At 38.7% G+C, this 25406-nt stretch overlaps 2 protein-coding genes and 1 long non-coding RNA gene across 13 annotated transcripts in view; 2 read left to right on the top strand and 1 right to left on the bottom strand.

Moving 5' to 3' along the window:
• The window catches only part of ppfibp1a (PPFIA binding protein 1a), a 20338-nt gene extending 13497 nt beyond the window's left edge, over window positions 1-6841 (top strand). Inside the window, exons 11-25 of the mRNA XM_079817696.1 lie at window positions 660-736; window positions 1033-1109; window positions 1303-1354; window positions 2486-2645; window positions 3849-3978; window positions 4077-4208; window positions 4294-4444; window positions 4550-4661; window positions 4787-4875; window positions 5102-5221; window positions 5317-5442; window positions 5525-5713; window positions 5806-5955; window positions 6105-6170; window positions 6258-6841. Coding sequence (XP_079673822.1) covers window positions 660-736; window positions 1033-1109; window positions 1303-1354; window positions 2486-2645; window positions 3849-3978; window positions 4077-4208; window positions 4294-4444; window positions 4550-4661; window positions 4787-4875; window positions 5102-5221; window positions 5317-5442; window positions 5525-5713; window positions 5806-5955; window positions 6105-6170; window positions 6258-6335 — 1709 coding nt within the window. The 3' untranslated portion in view covers window positions 6336-6841. The remainder of the gene's footprint in view (window positions 1-659; window positions 737-1032; window positions 1110-1302; window positions 1355-2485; window positions 2646-3848; window positions 3979-4076; window positions 4209-4293; window positions 4445-4549; window positions 4662-4786; window positions 4876-5101; window positions 5222-5316; window positions 5443-5524; window positions 5714-5805; window positions 5956-6104; window positions 6171-6257) is intronic.
• On the bottom strand, window positions 3356-25406 carry LOC307126883 (uncharacterized protein). Of its 11 annotated transcripts, none has more exons than XR_013816559.1 (11): window positions 25331-25406; window positions 23555-23652; window positions 22220-22281; window positions 21589-21678; window positions 17234-17338; window positions 13499-13596; window positions 8140-8237; window positions 7158-7248; window positions 6202-6306; window positions 4047-4188; window positions 3356-3932 (listed from the first exon to the last, which is right to left on the bottom strand). XR_013816559.1 is itself a non-coding variant. In XM_079817698.1 (9 exons), exons 4-8 carry the CDS (start codon window positions 21589-21591, stop codon window positions 7169-7171), a joined length of 384 nt encoding a protein of 127 aa, XP_079673824.1. In that variant the 5' UTR covers window positions 21592-21678; window positions 22220-22281; window positions 23555-23652; window positions 25331-25389; the 3' UTR covers window positions 4057-4188; window positions 7158-7168. The 11 variants fall into 11 exon arrangements, 4 of the variants coding, with proteins under 4 accessions (XP_079673824.1, XP_079673826.1, XP_079673825.1 ...); XR_013816562.1 differs by lacking the exon at window positions 3356-3932 and adding an exon at window positions 23233-23384 and having other exon boundaries at window positions 4057-4188; window positions 25331-25389; XR_013816561.1 differs by lacking the exon at window positions 3356-3932 and adding an exon at window positions 5787-5925 and having other exon boundaries at window positions 4061-4188; window positions 25331-25395.
• LOC307126884 lies at window positions 8845-11596 on the top strand. The gene is made up of 3 exons (XR_013816566.1): window positions 8845-8938; window positions 10171-10280; window positions 10463-11596. It is a non-coding gene; the product is annotated as an uncharacterized lncRNA (long non-coding RNA).

Here is a 25406-nt window from a genome sequence, read left to right as displayed (position 1 = left end):
AGCATTTATATTTTAATATGGATCTAGCTCACTGCAGTGTGCAACAAGTGCCTCATAGCAAACGCACAGAGGAACATTTTAACATCATTTTCTAATATGATAAAACAGCGCTGCGTTCCCCCACACACGCTTAACCAGAAGAAGCGAAAGCGTCGACTGTGGCATAATAAAAGCTCTGCTGCTGTCGAGCCGTGTGACACACTCGTCTCTCATTGGCAATCGCTTCAGCGGCATTGTTCCGCTCCCACAGCACTCAGCCCTGCTCCGCTTTATCCTACAGTAACATTAATAATCTCATCCATGAACATGATTTCTGCCCGCGTCCCGTCCCCATTCTTTTCCTCCGGCTGTGAGGTGAAGACTACAACTCCCAAGATTCCGCGCCCATTCTACGCCATTGTTTTGAATAGGCTGCAAAAAATGACAGTGTGCCTTAAATGCTTGTTTTGTCTTATTTCAAATCATGTTAAGTCATCCCAAGTCATCCCCCTGGTTGAGCCCCTGATCTAGTGTGATGAGATATTGCTGTTTGTATCACTCATGTCTACTTTTCCTTGACTTTTAGGCAAAAGATTATTTTCCCAGAAAGCTTTTGTCGGCATCCCAGTCTAATAGCTTGGCTGATTTGTTTGATTTCGTGACTTGTTCTGTTTTCCCAGACAAACCCAGGGAAGATGACACAGGAGAGTGTGACACAGAGACGGTCTCCACAGGAGGCACAGAGGAAACTGATGAAGTATGAAGGGTCTTACACACACACACAGTTATGATCACAGGATGTTCCTCAGACTTCCTTTTAGACCCCCTCCTTGCAGTGTTTTCATTGTGATGGTCTGACAGAGAATAACAATTTAACCATAACCCTTTTTAATGGGGGACGTCTGTTGTTTTTGTTTGGGAGCAGCATCCTGTGATTCCAGGCATTTGCAAGGCAGTCGCTGCCTGCTCCTCTTGTTCATTGAAATTTGAGTCCTCAGGGAAAATGGTCACTGATATTCTCCTCATGCAACAGTGTTGTCGTCTCTCACACAGCCTCAGCTCATTCCATGTTCAGAGCTGCTCCCTGAAGTCGACCTCACCAGAGAGCCCGCACTCGGACCCACAGACAGGTCTGTTTACTTTTCAAAGTGTGTTTATACAAAAGCGAATAGGAATAGTATGTTAATTTAAACATTAAAAAGAATATCTCAATTCATCATATCATGATATTCAAAAAGTAATGGGATACTGTTTTATACCCTATTCTTTTTGTATTATATTCCTTTTAAAATGAGTGTTTGTGTTTCCATTTTGCTTTTTCAGTGTCTCTGCAGTACAGCAGCCTGGAAGTTCTCATTTGACAAGCAATAATGAGGTACTGACTTGATCTATATTAGAAATGATGAAATGTGTGTGTGTGTGTGTGTGTGTGTGTGTGTGTGTGTGTGTGTGTGTGTGTACATATATAGAGTGGTGCAGGTGTGATGTCACTTTGTAGGCCAACCGGCCGTTAGCATTGCACTTGTTCCCTCGAGGAAAAAAACAATAGGATTTTCCCATAGGCTTTTGAATTATCACACATAATAGGATCTGTGATCAAAAGTTTATGATACTTGCATGGTTTGTCTATCAAGATAATTATCACAGATGAACACAACTTTTATTCATTTTGAATCCTAAATGCAGTCGCCAGAGGTAAAAAAGGAAAAGGTAGGCTATAAACGACGAACTCCACCATGGTCGCTCGATTTCAACATCACCATCACTAAGCTTCCAGCAACTCTTTCAGTTGTTAGACTGGTTTATAAGAGCACAATTATAAGCATAACGAGGCTGTAAAAGCGGACTGAACTTACTTTTTCAGCGTGATGTTTAATCTCCTTAGCAACCGCCTTTTTCAAGACGCATAACCGCTTTAAAAAAATCATGAGTGGGGTAATAATACCGATGTGTTTTATGTCGTGGAATAAAACGTGAAAGTGTCTTGAGCTTGTGTTCACCACAGACTTTATTTCAGCCATTGAATGTTCATCGATGGAACGGGAAGTGCTAAAATGCTGACTTGCTTCTGCGTTTTGGCCTACAAAATGATTCCATACCTGCACCACTCTGCTATTATGAGATTCTGTAAAAAGGTTGTAGAGTGCATATTCAGCTTTCTGGCGCCCTCTGTTGTTTAAAACTATTTTGCACACAAAAGTGTCGCTGTCCTCACACACAGGGCCCTCCAGCAGCTCCCCTGCCTCACCATACACGGCATAAGCAAATGCACTCAAACTAGTTCAATGTGAAATTAGTTCAACATGAGCCTGACAAAAACAGATATTTCCAATAAATCAGCCACATGACTGCACTGGACCATTTTTATGAGATGCTGATTACTAAGCGTCTAGTTTGTTTTTAATTAGAATAATCACACAGGAGGTTTTTAGAGGCAATCGTTTGTCAAAACAAAATGTGCAGCATCTTAACCATGACCTTTAAACTTTTGCTTGTAATATTTTAGGATGAAGGCAGTAAAAATGGAGGCTCTCCGTCCATCTCCCCCACTCAGCCCAGCTCGGCGGGGAGTGAGAGATTTGGCTCTAAAAAAACACGTTCCTCTTTTGGACGGGGCTTTTTCAAGATCAGAGGAAACAAGATGACGAGCAGCGCCCCCAGTCTGGGTGAGATATATAAAGTTTTACTTCAATAACAGGGTTTATCCTGGGTCAAAAATGGTCTTCGGTGGTGGTTGACACACACACACACACACACACACACACACACACACACACACACACACACACACGTGATCTGCGAGCACAATACTGACAATGCATTTAAAAAATGCTAGTAATTTTGATCATCTTATTTTGATATCTCATATTATGTATGATCGATTTTTGTTCCTCATTTTTTTTACACTATTTACAGATAATTGTTTTGGTATATAATCATAACAATATTAAAAAGTAGCATTAAAAATTAACAAATAGCCTAACTTTCTGCCATATGCAATTTAATAAAAATTATCAGCTAACTAATAACAACTTTGTTCTGGTTTCACCTCACACCATTTATTTTACTACACATTGTCAACAGAAATAAGCTGAAATACTGTTCATAATTAAAAATAATTCTTACTAGCCACTTTTGCTAAATTGGGTAAGCACACTTGTGTTCTCATTTCAGATGCATTCTAAATAAAATAATAAACTGATTCATTAGTTCAGTGTTGGACAGTTCAGTTGTTCTAACCAGTCGTTAAAATGATTCGGTTCAAAGGAGTCATTAGGTCACAAATCGGGCATTAGCAGATGCGGTGTGTGCGAATCCCGTCTGTTAGACCATCGCGAAAGATGTCAACACACAGAAAACACTTCATAACTGAATATAATTTGTTTCCCGTTTATTGAAAGTATGCTTTATGTCAGCTGGTCAGAGAAGAGTCAACGTTTTTTGAGCGCAATTCACACTCAGCGTTAATTCTAGGACAAATTGTCCGAATGTGCCACGTGCAACATGGTTTCGGTCTTCCGACCTTTTTGATTTGGATTAATATGTGAAATATGAGAGAGCTAACAGCTAATACAGTGATTATTTTGAAGACCCAGAGAGTGTGCGCGGGGGAGGAACTCTCTGATCGCTCTCTCTGTCACTCGGTCACAAGCACAGCATCTACATCATTCATAAAACACAATAACTCATCAAATTAGGCTTTGGCGGGACAAAATTTTGTTTTGGCGGCCGGCAAAAAATGTTCAATGCAGGAAAAACCCTGAATAATTTCAATAATATAGCAATTATTTTCACATTACAGTAAACTTGTGAGCATCTTTCTTGGCACTGTTTTTGTAAGATTAACCCTATTAATGCATTATTGGCAGTGGACGGAGAGCGCAAGGGGACGGAGCACTTGGATTTGGCTGGAGCTCAAACTCAGAAGCCGAAAGCGTTGGAGACCCTCTCTCCTGAAGGAAAGAAGAAATCAAAGGGGATCATGAAGTTACTTGGAAGGTCTTTTTAATGTCTTTGTTAATATGCTAACAATAAGTTGCACTGGTTATTAAGATAAAGATATTGACTCTTATGCACATGCTTTATCCCTGCATCAGGATGAAGAGAAGCCAGTCCGCCTCCTCTGACCTGGACGATTCCCCAGAGTCAGAGTTTAAGAGAGGTGGAGTCCGAGCTACAGCAGGACCCAGGCTGGGGTGGTCACGTGATCTGCAGAGAAGCAATAACAAGTACATGCAGTTTGTTTGTTAAGGAGGTTATTATTAGAGTTTTTTTTTTATGCATGGTAATGTGTATTGTTGACGTCTCCCTCAGCGAGCTGACCAGCCCATTTTCACGCTGGAGTAAAGAGCAGGTGTGCGAGTGGCTGCAGGAACAGGGACTGGGCTTGTATATAAATCAAGCTCAGCACTGGATCAGCTCTGGACAGACCTTACTCAAGGCATCTCAGCATGATTTGGAAAAGGTCTCCTGAACAGCTCATACTTGACTTCTTGTCAATATTTATTTATTTATTTATATGTAACTAGGTTGTTCTGTGTGCTGTATGATATTTGTCTGTGTGCTTCAGGAACTGGCCATCAGACATCCTCTACACAGAAAGAAACTGCAACTGGCTCTTCAGTCGCTGGGCTCAGAGGAGGAAGATGCCATGGGTAAACTGGACTACAACTGGGTTACGCGTAAGTTACAACAATCAGTCATTTGTTATTGCAGTTGATTACAAATGTTATTTAGGACTGATAATAGGGATGCACCAATAACATTTTATTTACTAATATTATTATTGTAATTGTTTTTATAAAAGGATGGCTGGATGACATCGGCCTGCCTCAGTATAAAGCTCAGTTTGATGAGGGCAGAGTGGATGGGCGCATGCTTCACTATATGACTGTGGTAGGTATCAGATATGTGTGTGTGTGTGTGTTTTATTTGATTTTTTATTATTATTATTAATTTTAATTAATTCTATTCCGCTGATGGCAAAGCTGAATTTTTAGCAAACATTACTTTCAGAAATGATTTATATATGCTGATTTGGTCCATCAAAAAAACATTGTTGTTCTTACTGTTACAAAATTTTTGTGGGAACCACAATTCTAAGGCACATTTCTTTGGTTAGGATGACCTGCTGGGTCTGAAAGTGGGCAGTGTGCTTCACCATCTCAGCATGAAGAGGGCCATCCAGGTTCTACGCCTCAACTGCTACGAACCCAACTGTCTCCGTCGCAGACCGACAGAGGTAGCACACCCTGACATCATGCTACCATGCACACTCGGCTCCATTTGCTTACTACATGACTTCAACAGTCTCTCTATCTATTTCCTTTTGATTAGAATAATGCCACGCCAGCAGAAATCTGTCAGTGGACCAATCACAGAGTGATGGAGTGGCTTCGTTCAGTGGATCTGGCAGAGTACGCACCCAACCTGAGAGGAAGCGGCGTCCACGGAGGTCTAATGGTACATACAGAGGAGAAGAAAACAAGCAGGACGTTTCCACCCAAGTTCCTTTTTACTTATTTTTTTAACTTGCATTTTTCAGGTTTTAGAGCCACGTTTCAATGTTGAGACAATGGCTCTGCTTCTTAACATCCCACCAAATAAGACGCTGCTGAGACGTCACCTTGCGACTCACTTCCATCTTCTGATAGGCTCAGAGGCACAAAGGCTGAAACAGGAGTATCTCGAAAACCCAGATTACGCTGTCCTCACGGCCACAGCTAAAGTTAAGGCAAGTAGCCGTAAGCGAGGTTGCCTCTGAACTTCCCTTATATATGGAATACGTGGAACTTGTGAAGTTTTACCTGTCCTTTCCTCTTTTAGCCAAGACGTCTGTCATTTGGAGGTTTCGGGACATTGAGGCGGAAGCGCCAGGAGGAGACAGAGGAGTATCTTTGCCCCACGGACATGCAGATGCCTCAGAGCAGCAGTTTCCACAAAGGCCTATGCATATATGAGGACAGCTTGGAGCAGGTATAGGCAATTCCAGATAAAACTGCTAATCATAGTGCAAATCTGTTAATTGAGAGCTTATCTGTTAATTTATCTGTTAATTGGCAGCTTTAATAACTTTTCTGGACATGGTTGGATGTTGTTAATATAGTTTAATTGATGTTGTGCAGATGGAGGACTCTGAGGGCACAGTGCGACAGATCGGCGCCTTATCAGAGGGAATCAACAACCTGACCGTAAGACACTCCCAATAATACTCCAGCTTACTGTATCTGCTGTGGTCTCTCTTGTTCCTCCTGACACTCATGTCCTGTGTTCTCCAGAGCATGCTGAAAGAGGAGGAATTCTTCAGGGAGGCATCCTCTCGTTCACCTGAAACCAGCACCAACGATGAAGACTAAGAATGTTTGAACATGACAATCATCACTCAAGTCTGTAGCTGTGAAATTTCCCGACAAGCTCAAACCCTCCAGCAAGACACTGTGATTTTACAATGAAAGCAACAACTCCAAAGGAATACACCATAAATGCAGTAGTATATTAATGGAATGTTATTTATTCATTTAGGATCTGCAGTATATACACCGTAACTCAAACAGTATTTATAAGTGTTTCAACAAGCTAAGACCAAAGACTACATATAAAATCAGCTGTTAGTTCTTAAAGATTTTTATTGTCTTTTATACTCTAGGCTATTATTATGTGACCATTTGCTGCATGTTTTCATCGTTTTTCTATTTGGTTACATTTTATTGGGAGGGAAAATGTGTTTATTATGCCTGCAAACTCTTGATATTGTTATGATATAACCATATCAGTGAATACCATGTACTATGTACTGTTCTATGCATGTGTGTGTTTGTGTAGTGTCAAAGAAATTCAATTAAAATTATTTTTTTCCAAATCCAATCTCAGTTTTTAACTAATACAAGTTAGTTTGGCTTAACTGCACTCAAATGAAAGAATATTATCCATGAATCTATGCATCTGCTCCCTATCCTGCCATTTACATTGATTGTGGCCAAAAAAAAGTATTCAAAAATAAAATGTTCGTCATGCATAAAAGCTTAAAATACCACAGTCTCTTAAGTTTTCACGTTAAAGGCAGAAAGCTTCCGTAACAAGTTTCAGGCTTAGTGGCTTAAGTGTTGTACATTTGGCAACTTATATTAACATATATGCATATGTGGGGTAGAATGGAAAAATATGCAAAACTGTTATACCTGTCTAAGAGTTAAGCCAGGATGTGAGACATCCATCCATATATCCATTCTTCAAACCGCTTTTCCACTCTAGGGTCAAGGCGATGCAGACCTGACAAAAAGAGAATATAGGGATCAGATGCTGTAAATAAGTTCAATGTTAACATGTTTAAAATAGTATTGCCATCTCTAGCTCAGTGGGTCAAGAATTTCCCTCCAAATGCAAAATACAAAGTTATTTCATGTAGATTAAATTATTAGGAGATTCATGATCTTTAACCTGTAAATTGTTACTAAGTGGTTCAGCATAGAATTGTTTGCTTTTTATAAATTACAATTTTGGTTCAGATCCTACAACTGCTAAGGTTTATCATAGCATAAAGTTATCATTAAAACCCCATCCAAAACATCCTCCTGCTCCACAGACTCGGTAGATAAAGAGTTTGTAATCACGGAGACCTAAAATCAAACCCCCCTTTTGCATACATTATAACCAACAAAGAGTCACAAATGTGTGAAGCCTCAGTGGTGCAGTGGCTAATCACACGTTCTCTGGTGATGAGGCTGTGATGGAGGTGAGGGTTCAAACCCCAGCTCAGCTTTTAAATCACAGATCACACAGGTGAATAGTCAAATATAAGTTCCAGCACATGTCTCAGTAAGAGATCTGTGGCTCACAGGTATGAGCGCTGCCTCACGGGTTCAGAGGTTGCTGGTTCGATCCCGGCCAGATCTCCACGATACGGGCGAATGCTGTATGTGTGAAGGGACGGGGATGATTCGGGTCCCCCCCCGAACCCCGTCACAATGGCCAGCAGGGGTTATGCTTCTTTATACAACGAAAAAGAATTTAGCTGTATAAAATTTTGGGTCGCCGTCCCTTCCCCACCTATTTAGGTTCCCATCATTTGCTTTTTGAAGGAGTGACCCTCCAAAAAGAAAATGATGCTAACCTACATGTTTAACACCAAACACACACACAAACACACGTCAGAAGTCTCACCTGTCCATGAGCAGAAGTCCATCATTACAGTGACCGTCTGTCCACACGTCCCACAGCTCTGCTTCTGATGACTGGACGCTCCAAACACATCCCGTTTTCTGTAGAGGAAACACATAAATACACTCATTACTTCATATATTATATCTACATCATAAACATCACAATTTTTAGGTTTGTCTAAATAATAGTTGATAAATATAAGATGACAGGTATGTTAATACTGCATACTAGACATATTTAAACATTGTGCACAGAGCAACTCTACAAAACCATGAACAGCAGGAACATCACAGATCTATTTTATAATATGAACATCAGAAGGTGATTATTTGACAACTTATAAAGGTAAAGCAACAGTTCATTGGTTCTTCTAAAGCTGTCAGTGAGTTCAGCAAGTAAACAAAGTCTGTGATCAAACTTCATAGAAGATGCGACTGCCTTCAAACATGCTCAGCTGTCATTCAGCAAACAGCCTTTAAACACGATTTCAGGTTAAAAACACCTTCAGGATTCTCTGGAAATCTCGCCTTTAGTCCATGTTTGTGTTTTAACCCTTTAAAACCGCACGTATCATATTTGATACACGAGTTTCTAAGACATATATTGAATCAGTGAGAGCAATACTTTCTTTGAAAACCTATTGTATCTATTTTGGTACGTGTATTCTGCCATCTTGTGGAATTTCACTGTACTGCAGGCAGTAGAGGGGTGTTTTTTTAGCTTTTCAAAATGGCGACTGCGATTGGATCAAGACAGACGCTTTCAGATGGAAAATAAAGGCTAATTTCAAGTTGTTAAGGTAAAAAATAATATTGGATTGCGCCTGATATAATTAATTTAACACTTTCTGAATTGAAATAATGCATAATTACTTAATAATTGAATCGTTAAATTACAAGTAAATCGTGTTGGAAATTGTGTATCAAATTTGATACTGCAGGTATTAATGGTGCTACCACAATGCAAACACACACAATATTGGGATGATTCAATTAATGGTAATAATGACTGAAATGCCATATTAAAATATATATTGTGTTAAAAATGCACATATTAAATTTAAAACTGCAGGAATAAGGTTCTTTATCCCTGAATAGTAATAGATTTTTTGTATATAAGGTCTACACTGTTGTAAGCAAAACGTTCCCCAAAAGCCTGATGTATCAAATGTGATACAAAAAAATATATCATAAACAAATTTTTTTTTTTTTTTTTTGATTCAAGGCTTAATAAACATCTAATTTCCAAAAATATATAATTTTCTGCCATTTTTTTAATGTGTCAGGCTTTAAAGGGTTAATAACAACACATTACATTTGACAGAACATGAATAAACGCACAGAAGCCTCCTATAACATATCATACGACAGAACGACGTGTCCATAACTAATGATTATCGAAAATTAAAAAGCAAGTGCAAAGAATAAGGACTTAATAAGAGACATGCACACTGTGTAGAGTTACTTACAGGTGAGTCGCGTGTCACTCGATTCCTGCACTTTATCGCAGCGACTGTCGGTTTTATTTGTTGACGGGCTGGAATATGTGCTGGTTAGTGATATTAAAATGTTGTCATAAAGCTGCCATCCTCAGGATATGCATTTAAAACGCTCTACTACTCGTGTTATTGCATCAAAACAAACATCATGTCGTCAAGCACCAGAAGCTGAACGTGCACGTGAAGCCGCTTGCGCCGCCTAGTGGAGCGGATGAAAAACTGCACTTCCGTTTCTACCACACAGATCATATTAGAATTAAAATGCCTGCAGTTTCAAAGCTATTTCAAATTTGGTCAATGGCTATATTTAAAAAAAAAAACGTCATACATAATTTAACATATTCATACTCGAGCAAAAGTCCCTATTTGTTGTCTTAAATGTGTATAAGGCAAATAACCAAAAACTCCCTCTTGTGGTCAACAAGTGTATCAACATTAATAAATCAAACGAGTCGACAATCAAGGTGGCCAGTCGAAGGTGAGAGGGAGATTTATATTTCATGTATTTTTCAACAAATGTATCGGTTTGTCAGGCTTCGACCAGCAGAGAAACATGGATCTGTGAGTTTCAGTGAATGAACCAGATCAGCTCAACTGAAGGGAAAACTTGTGTTGTGTTGAGCTCAAAAGCACATGCTTAAAGGTAAACACATAAAATAAATACATGACAAAAGATCTTCCAAAACTCTTTAAGTTGGGAAAAGTAGATGTGAATTTGTTTTATGTAAATGGATGTGCATGTGTCTGACTGTTATACGACATCAAATTACACAAAATGGCATTATCATAACATAATGCTAATGTTTTTGTGGCTGATTGTCATAGCGGGCAGATTCAGGAGATCAGATGGATTCACCGGCTCCTCCTGGAGGAGCATCTGATACTGAGCGCTTCTCAACCCACGTCCTGCTCTGAGTCTCTATCTGAAGCTCTGGCATATGATGGAGGAGGGCGACAGTGAGCAGGGAATATATTCACCTCTCAGATGTTTGTTTGGGGGAACAGCCTGTAACGTCAGCCTAACTGATCTACACACAAATAGAAAGACAAATGTCACTTTTTAAATACAGCTTAAAACCATGTCTGATCGGAGGGATCGATCACTCTTTGTGCATTTATTGGATATTTGATTGAATAAATATACTTGTCTGAAGCCTGTATCCAAATGACATGCATTATATGTAATGTAAAAACTAATCACTGCTATAACAACAAAAACTAATGTTTCTATTGATTAATATTACAGGCACTGGAGTGAGATCTGGGGCCCGTTCTTCGTACGTTGCTTATTACATCTGAGATGATTTGACAGATCTCAGATCTTTTAATCGTGATAACTGATCTCTGGCTAATTTGGTTCTTCAAACGAATTTGCTGATTGGATTAAAATATCTGGATTAAATGATCTAAGATCACTGCGCGTTCTTGTGTTCCCTGAAGAGGGCAGATGCATCGATACTCGAAACCACGATCAGCAATGCAGCGATTGGCTGGCGTCAAGACAGCAACGTAATGAAATCATATAATTAAAAAAGCCACCTGGCAGAAAACTTGACACAATAAAAACCCCACGAATTTCTGGACATTTATAAGGAAACAGCCAAACCAACATACAAGTTATTATAGATAAATTATAAATGTTTTTGTTTTTTTTAACATGATTACTAATTATTTATATTCACTATTTTATACAGTATTTGTACACCCCTTACATTTTTATTTCAATGTTGTAATTTAATTTTTAATTCAATTTGGAGCAGATTTGTAACGTGACAGTATTAAAGTTTCTTAAGGATCAAGATCAAATTATCTGCATCTCTTGCGCTGCATGAAGCCACTCCCATAATATCTGTGATCACTTAAATTAATGCACGGCTCATATTAACTGTACAACATGTGTGTAAACCTCCAATAAAATGATAAAGTAATTATTCCATCACAAATAAATCGCTCAATCAAATGGCTGTGTCTATATTATTATATACAACATTATAATATTATATACATTCTCATATACATATACAATATAACATTTTTATATTATTATTTAAAATTATTATTATTGCCCCTGGTTCAGTAATGAACTCTTGTAATAAAGTAGCAGTGGCTGGGACAGATTTTAAGTATCACCTCAAGATGCAATCTAATCCTGTTTACATGAAATAAGCCTGCTCATGAGCAGGTTTAAGTTTACGGACCTGTTACTATGACAGCAAGTCCAGGATGAGCTTCAAACAATCCGAGATCATGTTAAATCGTCAACAATCAAATCCAGCTAACTGAGTTAGCGACGTACGAAGAACTGGCCCCTGATCAGTGTGTCAGCTTCCCCTTGTGGACATTAAGTGTGTCTGCATTTCCATTTAAAAATAGCAGAAGGTGCAAAGAGACTCAAATAAAGCAGTGATGATGTGTAATCCTGATCCTGATGAGCCACTTTCCTGAGTTTAGCTCCAACCTGATCAAAAACACCTGAAGCAGTGAATCAAGGGCTTCAGGATTACTAGAACCTTCCAGGCAGGTGTGATGGACTCTTTATCTAAATTAAATAAAAACTATTTGAATAAGCAAATAATGTTATATACATGTTTGAGTAAGAAGATTTAATAAAGTTCTTAATGATAATTATTTCCACTGATTTTTTTGATAAACTCATTGATATCAGCACCTAGTTTAGAATATTCTTACTTCTTGAAATCATTGAATGAGCTTTAATAAAGCAATACATCTGTTTAATCTGTTTCCATGAGAAAGACAGAACAATGTTAAAGCTCTTAAACATGAATTTAAGTTCAACTGAACGTCTAAGAGACACAAACATCATCGCACTACTACAAACTCAGTGGATGATCATTCAAAAAGCCTCGATTCAAATCCCACAATTGTTCATTTTCCTCAGAAACCAAAAATTCCTAATAAAACCACATCCAGATCAGCCTTCACACATGCTTTAACTCACCGGTCTCAGTGGCTCAGGAGATAAACCTTTGTGTTTTAGTCTTGGCGTGCTGAGAGATGCATGGCTTCAAATAACACATTTGTTCAAATCTTTCATTATTTAAACCAAAGCTCTCCACAAAACCATCCAAACCATCCTAACACTCCACAGACTCAGTGGCTCAGGAGTTAAAGTGTTACACTTTAATCTTGGAGACCTGAGTTCGAATCCCACTATTGCTTAAGTTAAATTGCTGTCATTAAATCAGACAAAGAGTCCCAAAAGCCATCCTTCAGTGTGAAAGCCTCAGTGGTGCAGTGGCTAAACACACATTCTCTGGTGATGAGGCAGTGATAGAGGTGAGGGTTCAAACCCCAGCTCAGCTTTTAAATCTCAGGTCACACAGGTGAATAGTCAAATATAAGTTCCTTCACATGTCTCAGTAAGAGATCTGTGGCTCACAGGTAAGAGCGCTGCCTCATGGGTTCAGAGGTTGCTGGATCAAACCCCACCTCAGCATTCTTTATTGTAAAATCCAGCATGTGAATAGTCAAATATAAGTTCCTTCACATGTCTCAGTAAGAGATCTGTGGCTCACAGGTATGAGCGCTGCCTCAAGGGTTCAGAGGTTGCTGGTTCGATCCCGGCCAGATCTCCGCGATACGGGCGAATGCTGTATGTGTGAAGGGACGGGGATGATTCGGGTCCCCCCCCGAACCCCGTCACAATGTCCAGCAGGGGTTATGCTTCTTTTTACAAAGAAAAAGAATTTAGCTGTATAAAATTTTGGGTCACCGTCCCTTCCCCACCTATTTAGGTTCCCATCATTTGCTTTTTGAAGGAGTGACCCTCCAAAAAGAAAATGATGCTAACCTACATGTTAAACACCAAACACACACACAAACACACGTCAGAAGTCTCACCTGTCCATGAGCAGAAGTCCATCGTTACAGTGACCGTCTGTCCACACGTCCCAAAGCTCTGCTTCTGATGACTGGACGCTCCAAACACATCCCATATTCTGTAGAGGAAACACATAAATACACTCATTACTTCATATATTATATCTACATCATAAACATCACAATTTTTAGGTTTGTCTAAATAATAGTTGATAAATATAAGATGACATGTATGTTAATACTGCCTACTAGACATATTTAAACATTGTGCACAGAGCAACTCTACAAAACCATGAACAGCAGGAACATCACAGATCTATTTCATAATATGAACATCAGAAGGTGATTATTTGACAACTTATAAAGGTAAAGCAACAGTTCATTGGTTCTTCTAAAGCTGTCAGTGAGTTCAGCAAGTAAACAAAGTCTGTGATCAAACTTCATAGAAGATGCGACTGCCTTCAAACATGCTCAGCTGTCATTCAGCAAACAGCCTTTAAACACGATTTCAGGTTAAAAACACCTTCAGGATTCTCTGGAAATCTCGCCTTTAGTCCATGTTTGTGTTTTAATAACAACACATTACATTTGACAGAACATGAATAAACGCACAGAAGCCTCCTATAACATATCATATGACAGAACGACGTGTCAATAACTAATAATTATCGAAAATTAAATAGCAAGTGCAAAGAATACGGACTTAATAAGAGACATGCACACTGTGTAGAGTTACTTACAGGTGAGTCGCGTGTCACTCGATTCCTGCACTTTATCGCAGCGACTGTCGGTTTTATTTGTTGACGGGTTGGAATATGTGCTGGTTAGTGATATTAAAATGTTGTCATAAAGCTGCCATCCTCAGGATATGCATTTAAAACGCTCTACTACTCGTGTTATTGCATCAAAACAAACATCATGTCGTCAAGCACCAGAAGCTGAACGTGCACGTGAAGCCGCTTGCGCCGCCTAGTGGAGCGGATGAAAAACTGCACTTCCGTTTCTACCACACAGATCATATTAGAATTAAAATGCCTGCAGTTTCAAAGCTATTTCAAATTTGGTCAATGGCTATATTTAAAAAAAAAACGTCATACATAATTTAACATATTCATACTCGAGCAAAAGTCCCTATTTGTTGTCTTAAATGTGTATAAGGCAAATAACCAAAAACTCCCTCTTGTGGTCAACAAGTGTATCAACATTAATAAATCAAACGAGTCGACAATCAAGGTGGCCAGTCGAAGGTGAGAGGGAGATTTATATTTCATGTATTTTTCAACAAATGTATCGGTTTGTCAGGCTTCGACCAGCAGAGAAACATGGATCTGTGAGTTTCAGTGAATGAACCAGATCAGCTCAACTGAAGGGAAAACTTGTGTTGTGTTGAGCTCAAAAGCACATGCTCAAAGGTAAACACATAAAATACATGACAAAAGATCTTCCAAAACTCTTTAAGTTGGGAAAAGTAGATGTGAATTTGTTTTATGTAAATGGATGTGCATGTGTCTGACTGTTATATGACATCAAATTACACAAAATGGCATTATCATAACATAATGCTAATGTTTTTGTGGCTGATTGTCATAGCGGGCAGATTCAGGAGATCAGATGGATTCACCGGCTCCTCCTGGAGGAGCATCTGATACTGAGCGCTTCTCAACCCACGTCCTGCTCTGAGTCTCTATCTGAAGCTCTGGCATATGATGGAGGAGGGCGACAGTGAGCAGGGAATATATATATTCACCTCTCAGATGTTTGTTTGGGGGAACAGCCTGTAACGTCAGCCTAACTGATCTACACACAAATAGAAAGACAAATGTCACTTTTTAAATACAGCTTAAAACATGTCTGATCGGAGGGATTGATCACTCTTTGTGCATTTATTGGATATTTGATTGAATAAATATACTTGTCTGAAGCCTGTATCCAAATGACATGCATTATATGTAATGTAAAAACTAATCTCTGCTTTAGCAACTAAAACTAATGTTTCTATTGATTAATATTACAGGCACAGGAGTGAGATCTGATCAGTGTGTCAGCTTCCCCTTGTGGACATTAAGTGTGTCTGCATTTCCGTTTAAAAAATAGCAGAAGGTGCAAAGAGACTCAAATAAAGCAGTGATGATGTGTAATCCTGATCCTGATGAGCCACTTTCCTGAGTTTAGCTCCAACCTGATCAAAAACACCTGAAGCAGTGAATCAAGGGCTTCAGGATTACTAGAACCTTCCAGGCAGGTGTGATGGACTCTTTATCTAAATTAAATAAAAAACTATTTCAATAAGCAAACACTGTTATTTACATATTGTGTTTATCAGTTTGAGTTTGAAGAATTAATGAAGTTCATAATGACAATTCTCAATGACAATTATGACTACATTTTGTTCACTATCTGATTATATTAATAAAACCACATCCAAAACACCTTCACACATGCTTTAACAGATTCAGAGTTCAAATCCCACTATTGCTTGTTAAAATGTTGCAGAAATTATCTGGTGGAGGATAATTGCATTTGAATCTTTGCATCTTTACATTTTAAAGTCTAGGTTCAAATCCCACAATTTACATAATTTTCATTACATAAAACAAAGCTCTCAATAAAACCTGATCCAAAACAATCACAGACTCAGTGGCACAGAAGATAAAGCTTTGTGTCTTAATCTTGGGAGTACTGAGAGATGCAAACCACATTTGTTATGTACAGTCTTTTCATTATTTAAAACAAAGCTCTCAAAAAAACACCGTCCAGAACAGCTAACATGCCACAGATTCAGTGGCTCAGGAGTTAAAGTGTTACACTTTCGTTTAGGAGACCCGAGTTCAAATCCCACTATTGCTTATGTGAAATTGTTATTGATGCTGCAGCAATACTTAACATCAAAAAACACCAAAAACAAAACCAAATAAGCTCTATGGCTCAGTGGATTACTGCTTGCCTTTCATTCATGGAAAACCAGGTTCTAATCCCACAAATGCGAGTCCTTTTCATTATTTAAACAAAGCTCTCAAGATCAAAACTCCCATCCAGAACATGAAACACACCAGGTTCAATAGCTCAGGAGTCAAAGTGTTACACTTTCCTCTTGGAGACCCGAGTTCAAATCCTGCTGTTGCTTATGTTAAATTGTTATTGATGCTGCAGTTAAACTAAACATCCAAAAACACTAGTGCCAAAACCACACAAACTCTGTGGCTCAGTGGATGATTGTTCGTCCATCATTCATGAAAGTCTGGGTTCAAACCCCATTAATGTTAGTGTTTTTCATCATTTCAAACAGAGCTTTCAATAAAACCTTGTCCAGAACACCAAACACTCCACAGACTCAGTGGCTCAGGAGTTAAAGTGTTAAGCTTTCATCTTGGAGACCTGGGTTCGAATCCCATTATTTCTTAAGTTAAATTGCTACCGTGAAATCAGACCAAGTGGCCCAAACGGCAGCTCTCAGTGTGAAAGCCACGATGGCACTAGTGGCTAAACACACGTTGGTTGCGGACAAGGCTGCGTAGAGGCATGGGTTCAAACCCCACCTCGGTGTGTGGGGATCACACCAAAGAAAGAAAGCTGTGGTAACAGCAAAGTATCTGGGGCGGTACACCAAATAAGGGGCGTGGCGGCAAAGGCGGATACCTGATGCTCAGTGTGAGACTGGGTACTCTGGGGCGGTAAAACAGACTGGCTACACAGCCAAGAAAAACACGGACCAGAAGCAATAAAACAGACTGGTGGAAGACACGGACTAACACATACCTGGGGCGGTGAAACAACCACAGTGTGAGAGATGAAGGCCGGATTACGAGGTTGGGCGTGTGCCAGGAGGAAAGAGAGGCGGACCAGGAGGAAAGAGAGGCGGGCCTGAGAAAGGAGGGAGGAGTACAGCAAAGAGAGGAAAATAAAAAAACTTTAATAAATTTTTTCCTTTTTTTTAATAAAAAAAAATAAAAATTTACAATAAAAAATAAATAAATAACCAAAAACCTTCCATACACAAAATATCTGTAGCAGAGCGGGGATTTGAACCCAGGTCTCCTGCGTCAAGCTTGACTCTCACACCATGAGCTCTGCCCACTGGACCAAAGCCATCTCACATTAATGACTGTTGTTTTGTTTAATTTAAGGTAAACCCACAGGAACACATTAAAAAAAAAAAAAAAAAGAAAATCATATTATTTAACATTACATTTAAAATTAAATTATTCAGTAAAATTCGTTTTTAAAAGTGTCTACAATAATTAAAAACAGATTTTAACAAATTAAAATATTATTAATATGTTGAAAATATTTTAAAAAGTTTTAAGATTTTAAAATTAAATTTACTGACACAATGATATATACCAGTAGAGCTGGATAAACTGGCGGTTCATTAATCATACAACGTTATTAATTAAATTCTTTGCAAAACAAACAAACATATTACACAGTCTGAAGTATATATATGTTTAGCAAATACAGCAGACTATATTATACTTTAGTAATGCTGTATCAATAATAATCTTTTTTGGTTTATTCTTTGGTTTTCTTTAAAGGTCCCGTGATATGGATTTATTTTATTATTGAATGTTTCCTGAGGTGTACTTATATTGTTAGTATAATCATAAAATGTCATCATTTAGAAATAAAAGGCATTTTTCTATCCTGATTTTGGCCCTCTGGCTTGAATGCTCTGTTCGAAGAGGTGTGTCTGCTGTGAGACTTCACTGTAAACGCCCACTGGTGTGATCGGCACACTTTAAATAACATGCTACTAAGAGAAACAATGTAAAGTTGATCGTTTAGTCACTGGCTTGATTCACTGATGCATAAACAGTATTAAACGATTCAGAAAGAAAGTCTGTGTGAACTTGAATGATTAGCTACACATCAGAAATCACTGATCACAGATCAGGCATTAATGAACACTGTTACTCACTGTTTGCGGCGGTGCTGTCGAATCCATATCGTAAAAGTCTGTTTGTAAAGCCTGTGGTTTACACCTATCGTCATTTCTAGCCACTGGGGAGACCATAGACAGGTCAGGGGAACTCATATTAATGTTTAAAAAAACCTCAAAGTGACATTTTAATGTCATGGGACCTTTAAACTCTCTTTGCGTTTCAGTCTCTGGTTAATTTGCTGCAGGATATTTACATTTATTCATTTTGCAGATGTTTTTGTCCAAAGTGACTTACAAATTAGGAATACAGCAAGCGATTCGTTGTTAAGAGGCAAATAGAAACTGCTTAGAGGAACATAAGCTAGAATAGGGAGGAATTAAAGTAAAGTGAAAGCATATATTTTTTTTGTTTATAATGATATTTTAAAAAACAAATGTTGTTTTTTGTTCCAGTGTAGAAATGTACATATTTGTCCATTTAGAGTTAACATGAAATTTTCCATCACACTAAGCAACAGTAAAAAGACAGGTTTCCTACATATGGATTGATATATTCTGGTTTTCATTATTATATAAGCAAAATAACTGCAGCTCTACAAAAACTACCGGTTCTTCTAAAGCTCTGTCAGTTCAGCAAGAATGTAAATGTAAATCATGTAAACAAAGCATGTGATAACCCTTTATAGAAGATGCGAATGCATTCAAACATGCTTAGCTGTAAACAACACTTTAGGTTAGAGATCCCATGTAGCCTACTAACTTAGTTACCCATTTGTACTTGTTGTTTTACAAGAGAAATGCATTGTATAATGATACTCACAGGTGAGTCGCGCGACACCAGATTCCTGTACTTTATCGCAGCGTGTGTCGGTTTTGTAACAGAATCTGCACTTAAAACAGTCCACAACTGTGAAAGCGTCGTGTTGTCTAGCATCTGAAGGTGTGTCAGACTGAACGTGAAGCCGCGTTAAGTTACGCCTCCTAGTGTAGCGGAAACTGCACTTTAGTTTCTACCTTACGACTTACAGTCCCACATTGCCAATATACTGTTGTTTAAAGTTTGGTCACAGACTCAATTACAAAACGTATAGCCTAATTTAACACTTACATACGGGCAAAATACCGTATTTGTTATGTTAAATAATGTCACGTGCAAAATAAGTGATCGCCAGCGCCCTCTTGTGGCCAATTAGTGATTGAACTCGGTGTACTAGTCAGTGGTAGGCGAGAGAAGACTTCATTTGAATTTAATACATTTGAAAACAAATCTATGATTTTATCGGAGTCTCGACCAGCGTGAATTTAGGAGTTTCGGTAAATTATCCAGATCTCAACTGATGCGGTAAGACAGATCAAATGTGTTGAACTCAACGGCACGTGCACAAATACGATACAAGACGATCTTCGTATTGTTGTGGAGTTATCTATGTAGCAATGGCAGTAGCAACTTTTTACTTGAAATAAAGCTGTGATGTGTAATCCTGCTCCTAATGAGCCACTTTACTGAGTTTAGCTCAAAACCATCTGCATTAATTCATAAAAACAGCAGTTGGAGCAAAGATGTTTTACCTGTAGTAGGTCTTAGATGCTCTACGCCTATTTCCTGTCGTGTTGAGAATTAATTTCACTGTGAATGTACCTTAATTCCTTAAATTACATTTACACGTAGTAGATAAATAATACAGCAGTTAATTCCAGGGTTCCTAGAGTACTGATATTCAGTCCAACGGCATTGTGAATGTTTAATGTTTGTATCACCCCGCGTGTCTGTTTGTGTTTGCCTGTTCCTGACAGACTGTCAGATTATTGTACATTGACTCTTTCTGCAGGTTACATCGATACACCAGTAGGTGGTGATAAATTACCTTCATTCAATAAGGAAAGAAGCGAGTGACTCGTTCAATCAATAGATTCATAACATTCATTTGAATGAGTGAAACACCATTGCAGGTAGAGGACATTCAGATTCATTTTCATTGACATTTTAAAGTACATTATTTTTGAGAGCATTTTAAAATGAATCACCTGAAATATGACCTTCAACGGAGAATAATACTTTTGTCTGTCAATACTGTTTAGCCATGTTGTCAAGTAATATGAACTTCAAGCATGGACAGGTGAGCATAAACAAAAAATTTGGTGGAATAATTAGAAAGTCCTACAATATATAGGGCATATACATTTGTTTTTACTCATTGAATGCATCATTAATGGGGGGAAAAAATCTATGTAAATAACCTCTTAATTTTTCTTTTAGATGACTTCTTTTGGGATGGATCTGCAGGGACTGTTTGTAGTGCTCAACTCCACAGTGCTGCACATTTTACGTCTCTCTTAACAGTTCAGTTCATGCAGCTCTGAAAACATGTTGCTGATTTGAATCAGAAGTATTAAATAATGGACACAAAAATGTGCAGTGCTGGACCCAAGTATATGTGTCTGCAGGACAGAAATGGGACCAGACCGGTGGACAAGGCCATAACGGAAGGGCATTTTCAATCGCGTTACCCGATTTGCTCACGTCACAGTAAGAGTTGTGTTTACGGGGTGGGATCAGGAAAGGGGGTAAACACTCACCAGTTTGAAAATGCTGAAAATTGAGAAATTCCCACTTTTGTTCTGCAGAGACTTCATACTCACTAGACCAGTATCAGGAAATACTTGCCTGGCTCCACCCTCCTACGTACTTCGGCTCAATTTTCATTTTCCTTCAGTACTCCGTCTGGGACTGCGGTGTATTCTAAGGTTTTCTCTGAACACATTTTTACCGGTCCAATCAGCGAACAGAGAGAGTGGCTGAGAACAATGACGTTGATGTTGTGCGCTAGTTTGAGATGACATACGTCACGACCAAACGTTAGCGATTGGTTATGGCTGCTCCAGAGTGGCTTTGGGCAGATCCAATAGTTTTAAACTTCAACAGAGTACCCGCCTTCAAGGAAGTTCACGCTTGTCAATGGAGAGTGGCCAGACTCTCTGTACAAATGAAATGTATGTCTGGTAAGACCAGGCTAAGGAAATACAGGTTTGCAGGAGAAATTTAACATGGGAGGAGGCCCACACACATGAGGATGAATGTCATCTTCACCATGTCCTCACTGATGGAGCCTTGGATGTACTCGTCCCATCCTACTTGCTTATTTCAGCTTGTCACCTGATTGATTGATTATTAATGTCGAGCAAGTCACCTAAACCGAGGTATAATATATTCTGCAAAAACAAACGTTCTTACCATCTGATGCCCTTTCGACGGTGTACCACAGCTTGAAAAGGTGATTGGCCATGACCTCTTCTAATTCAGGCCACTGGAGAACGTCTTTGTCTGTTTGAAGACAAACTTTTGTGAGTGGGAAAAATTCTTAGAAGCGCTCCACACACCGCATGCTGCGGACACCTGCTGGTCAAAATATGTAAATGTAAATAAGAACAGTCCAAACATGCAAATTGCATGTATTATATGTAATCTACAAATCATCAAATACAATTACATTGGAAGTGTCTGTATAATCTGTTAATTTGTAAGACTTGTTTTGTGTGTTTTTGAAAGGACTGTTGACTATCACTCTATTTTTCCATTATACACATGTTTGTGATTAAAAATGAACCTAAATTATAAAACTGACCCGAGATCAGTTAAAAGCATATATTAGATGCTGGTTAGTGGGTTCACCAGATCAAATGCCACCTATTGGAGAATCATCACAATGTTTAAGAGGTGTATGTTGTAATGAAGCCTTATTTTCCTGAAATCACATGACTTGGCCAGTTTGATACACTTTGAACCAGTGATTTGATCAAAATATTCATAAAAGCTTACAGAAGTAGTGTTTAGAAAGCACACACACAACACACTGTTGGCTCACCAGTTTGAATCCGGTCATGTCTTGATCACACTCCCTTTCTTTCCCATCTGTCATCTACTTTCCTATAAAGAAAAACAAAGAAAACATTAAGAAATTGCTAATATACTGTAAAACCAATTATTTCATACAAATAAACAGAGAATGTGCTAAAAATGATCGGGTGATTCAGGCTTCGTTTGTCACTTATCACGTGTTTTTCTGAAGACAATAGGTGTGTTTGACTTGAAGCGGTGTATGACATCAAAGTACAGCGAAAGTGATTCGAAAGCATACAGTGCAGTCTGCACTGTAATCGCTCTCACAGTAATTTGATGTCATACACCGATCAGTCTGTGCAACACCACTTCAAGTCAAACACACCTAATACAAGCCTCGATAAAGGGCATTGTTGGAAACTGATCTGCACCAAACGCCATGCTTTAGTGTGAAAGCCTCAGTGGTGCAGTGGCTAAACACACGTTGGTTGTGGAAAAGGCTGTGATAGAGGTGTGGGTTCAAACCCCGCTGTTGTTTACATTAAATTAATGTCATTATCACCAACAAAAAGTCCCAAATGCCATCTTACAGTGTGAAAGCCTCAGTGGTGCAGTGGCTAAACACACGTTAGTTGAAGGCAAGGCTGTGATAGAGGTGTGGGTTCAAACCCCATTGTTGTTTACATTAAATTAATGTCATTATAACAAACAAACACTCCCAAAAGCCATCCTTCAGTGTGAAAGCCTCAGTGGAGCAGTGGCTAAACACACGTTCTCTGGTGATGAGGCTGTGATGGAGGTGAGGGTTCAAACCCCAGCTCAGCTTTTAAATCTCAGGTCACACAGGTGAATAGTCAAATATAAGTTCCTTCACATGTCTCAGTAAGAGATCTGTGGCTCACAGGTATGAGCGCTGCCTCATGGGTTCAGAGGTTGCTGGATCAAACCCCACCTCAGCATTCTTTATTGTAAAATCCAGCATGTGAATAGTCAAATATAAGTTCCAGCACATGTCTCAGTAAGAGATCTGTGGCTCACAGGTATGAGCGCTGCCTCAAGGGTTCAGAGGTTGCTGGTTCGATCCCGGCCAGATCTCCGCGATACGGGCGAATGCTGTATGTGTGAAGGGACGGGGATGATTCGGGTCCCCCCCCCGAACCCCGTCACAATGTCCAGCAGGGGTTATGCTTCTTTTTACAAAGAAAAAGAATTTAGCTGTATAAAATTTTGGGTCGCCGTCCCTTCCCCACCTATTTAGGTTCCCATCATTTGCTTTTTGAAGGAGTGACCCTCCAAAAAGAAAATGATGCTAACCTACATGTTTAACACCAAACACACACACACACGTCAGAAGTCTCACCTGTCCATGAGCAGAAGTCCATCATTACAGTGACCGTCTGTCCACACGTCCCACAGCTCTGCTTCTGATGACTGGACGCTCCAAACACATCCCGTATTCTGTAGAGGAAACACAAATAAACACAGACATTAGTCCATATGTACAGTTAAAAAAACAAACATAATTTACATTCAATGAATGTATATAATTTAGATGCAAAAACATTAGATACTATATATGTTAAAGACAGATTTAAAACCAGTGACATTTATGTATTTTAATGACACGACACTTGTTATGCATATACAGACTATAAATTGAATATACCTCTTTGAACTATAAGTCATTTATATTTGTCCTGTGGTGCTTTAAGTAAAACAATTTTGGTTGGAACAAAAGCTTAAATTCTCAAATTAAAGCGGTAGTAATTTGACATAATATTTTTACTTTTTAATTCTTTTTATTAGTTTTTATACTTTTGTTTGTTTACAAAAAAATTGCATACCAAATCAAACTCTTTGTACCATAACTAACATGCAATAAGCCAATTTGTTGTTGAGTATGAGGTCTCTACTGAACAAAAGTGGGCATTTCTAAATTTGTGGGTGTTTTCAAACTGATGGGTGTTTATAAATCCTGCAATGAAAATGATCCCCTTCACCCGAACCCACCCCTAAACCCTACCCACACTGTGACGTGGGCAAATCAGGTAACACAGTGGAAAACGGCCCTCTGTTTATGGCCATGCCCAGTGATCTGGTAACTACTATTACTATCCTGCAGAGACATAGGGTGCGTCTCAATCAGCTCCCTAGTTCAGTGGTCAGGGCACTGATGAGGACATAAGTCAATGGGCTGACTCCCTGATCAGTGCCTTCACTACTGAACTAGAGGGGCTGATTGAGACGCACCCATATACTTGAATTTGTTGACAAGTGACAAGAAAACTATAAAACAGGATTCTGAAAGCACATTATATGGTTTCTCTATATGTATACATTCAAACAAATATGCTTTTCTCATGTGTTCAAATAAACATAAAATGGACAAGAAAAAAAGCTGAGATTTCTTATTTCACTTTTGGATCAGAGAAAGCGAACTGTTGAACGGACACGCCCTTCTTTATCCTTTCCGCATTGCTATTGGTTAAAAAGTATGTCCCACCCTTTAGGGGAAACGAACCAATCCAGAAGGAGAGGTGTTGCCATTCTCAACTGTCATTGGTCAAATTTGCAATCGATCACATTGTTTGACAGCGCATAAACACACCCACCACATCACAAAGTGGATAAAAAATAAACATATATATATATATATATGCGTTTTGTGCTTACTTCATAGACAATGACAAGTTCCGCACGCCAATATATATATATATATATATATATATATATATATATATATATATATATATATATATATATATATATATATATATATATATATATAGAGAGAGAGAGAGAGAGAGAGAGAGAGAGAGAGAGAGAGAGAGAGAGAGATTTTCGTCTTGTTTACGAAGCTTTGTATTTATAATTGTATACCTATTTGAGGTAGAATTTCTTTGACTACGAGCTGAAACAGCCTTTATTCAACATTTTCTAGAAAGTCAAAGCGAGGAACTGCTGCTGTAATTCATGGCTGAGTAACAGTTTGGTTGCTAACGAGGGTGAAACCACATTCCGATTAACTGCCACCCTAATCATTTATGCCTTCAAAACATCACATTTTCGATAAACGTGTTATGGGGACGTGTCACGGAAAAGCCACAGATGCAAATGTAATGTTTTCATGACTCACATGTACATGAACTGTGTGTGGCGTCTCAAGGTTGATCTGTTGACAGTTTGATGTTGTCAAGAATCCGATTAGACTC

This window comes from Gobio gobio, assembly GCF_949357685.1.
Source record: "Gobio gobio genome assembly, chromosome: 5".
In the NCBI taxonomy this organism is placed as follows: domain Eukaryota; kingdom Metazoa; phylum Chordata; class Actinopteri; order Cypriniformes; family Gobionidae; genus Gobio; species Gobio gobio.
The sequence above is the reverse complement of the archived record's forward strand: the minus strand, read 5'-3'. Positions and strand labels throughout refer to the sequence as shown.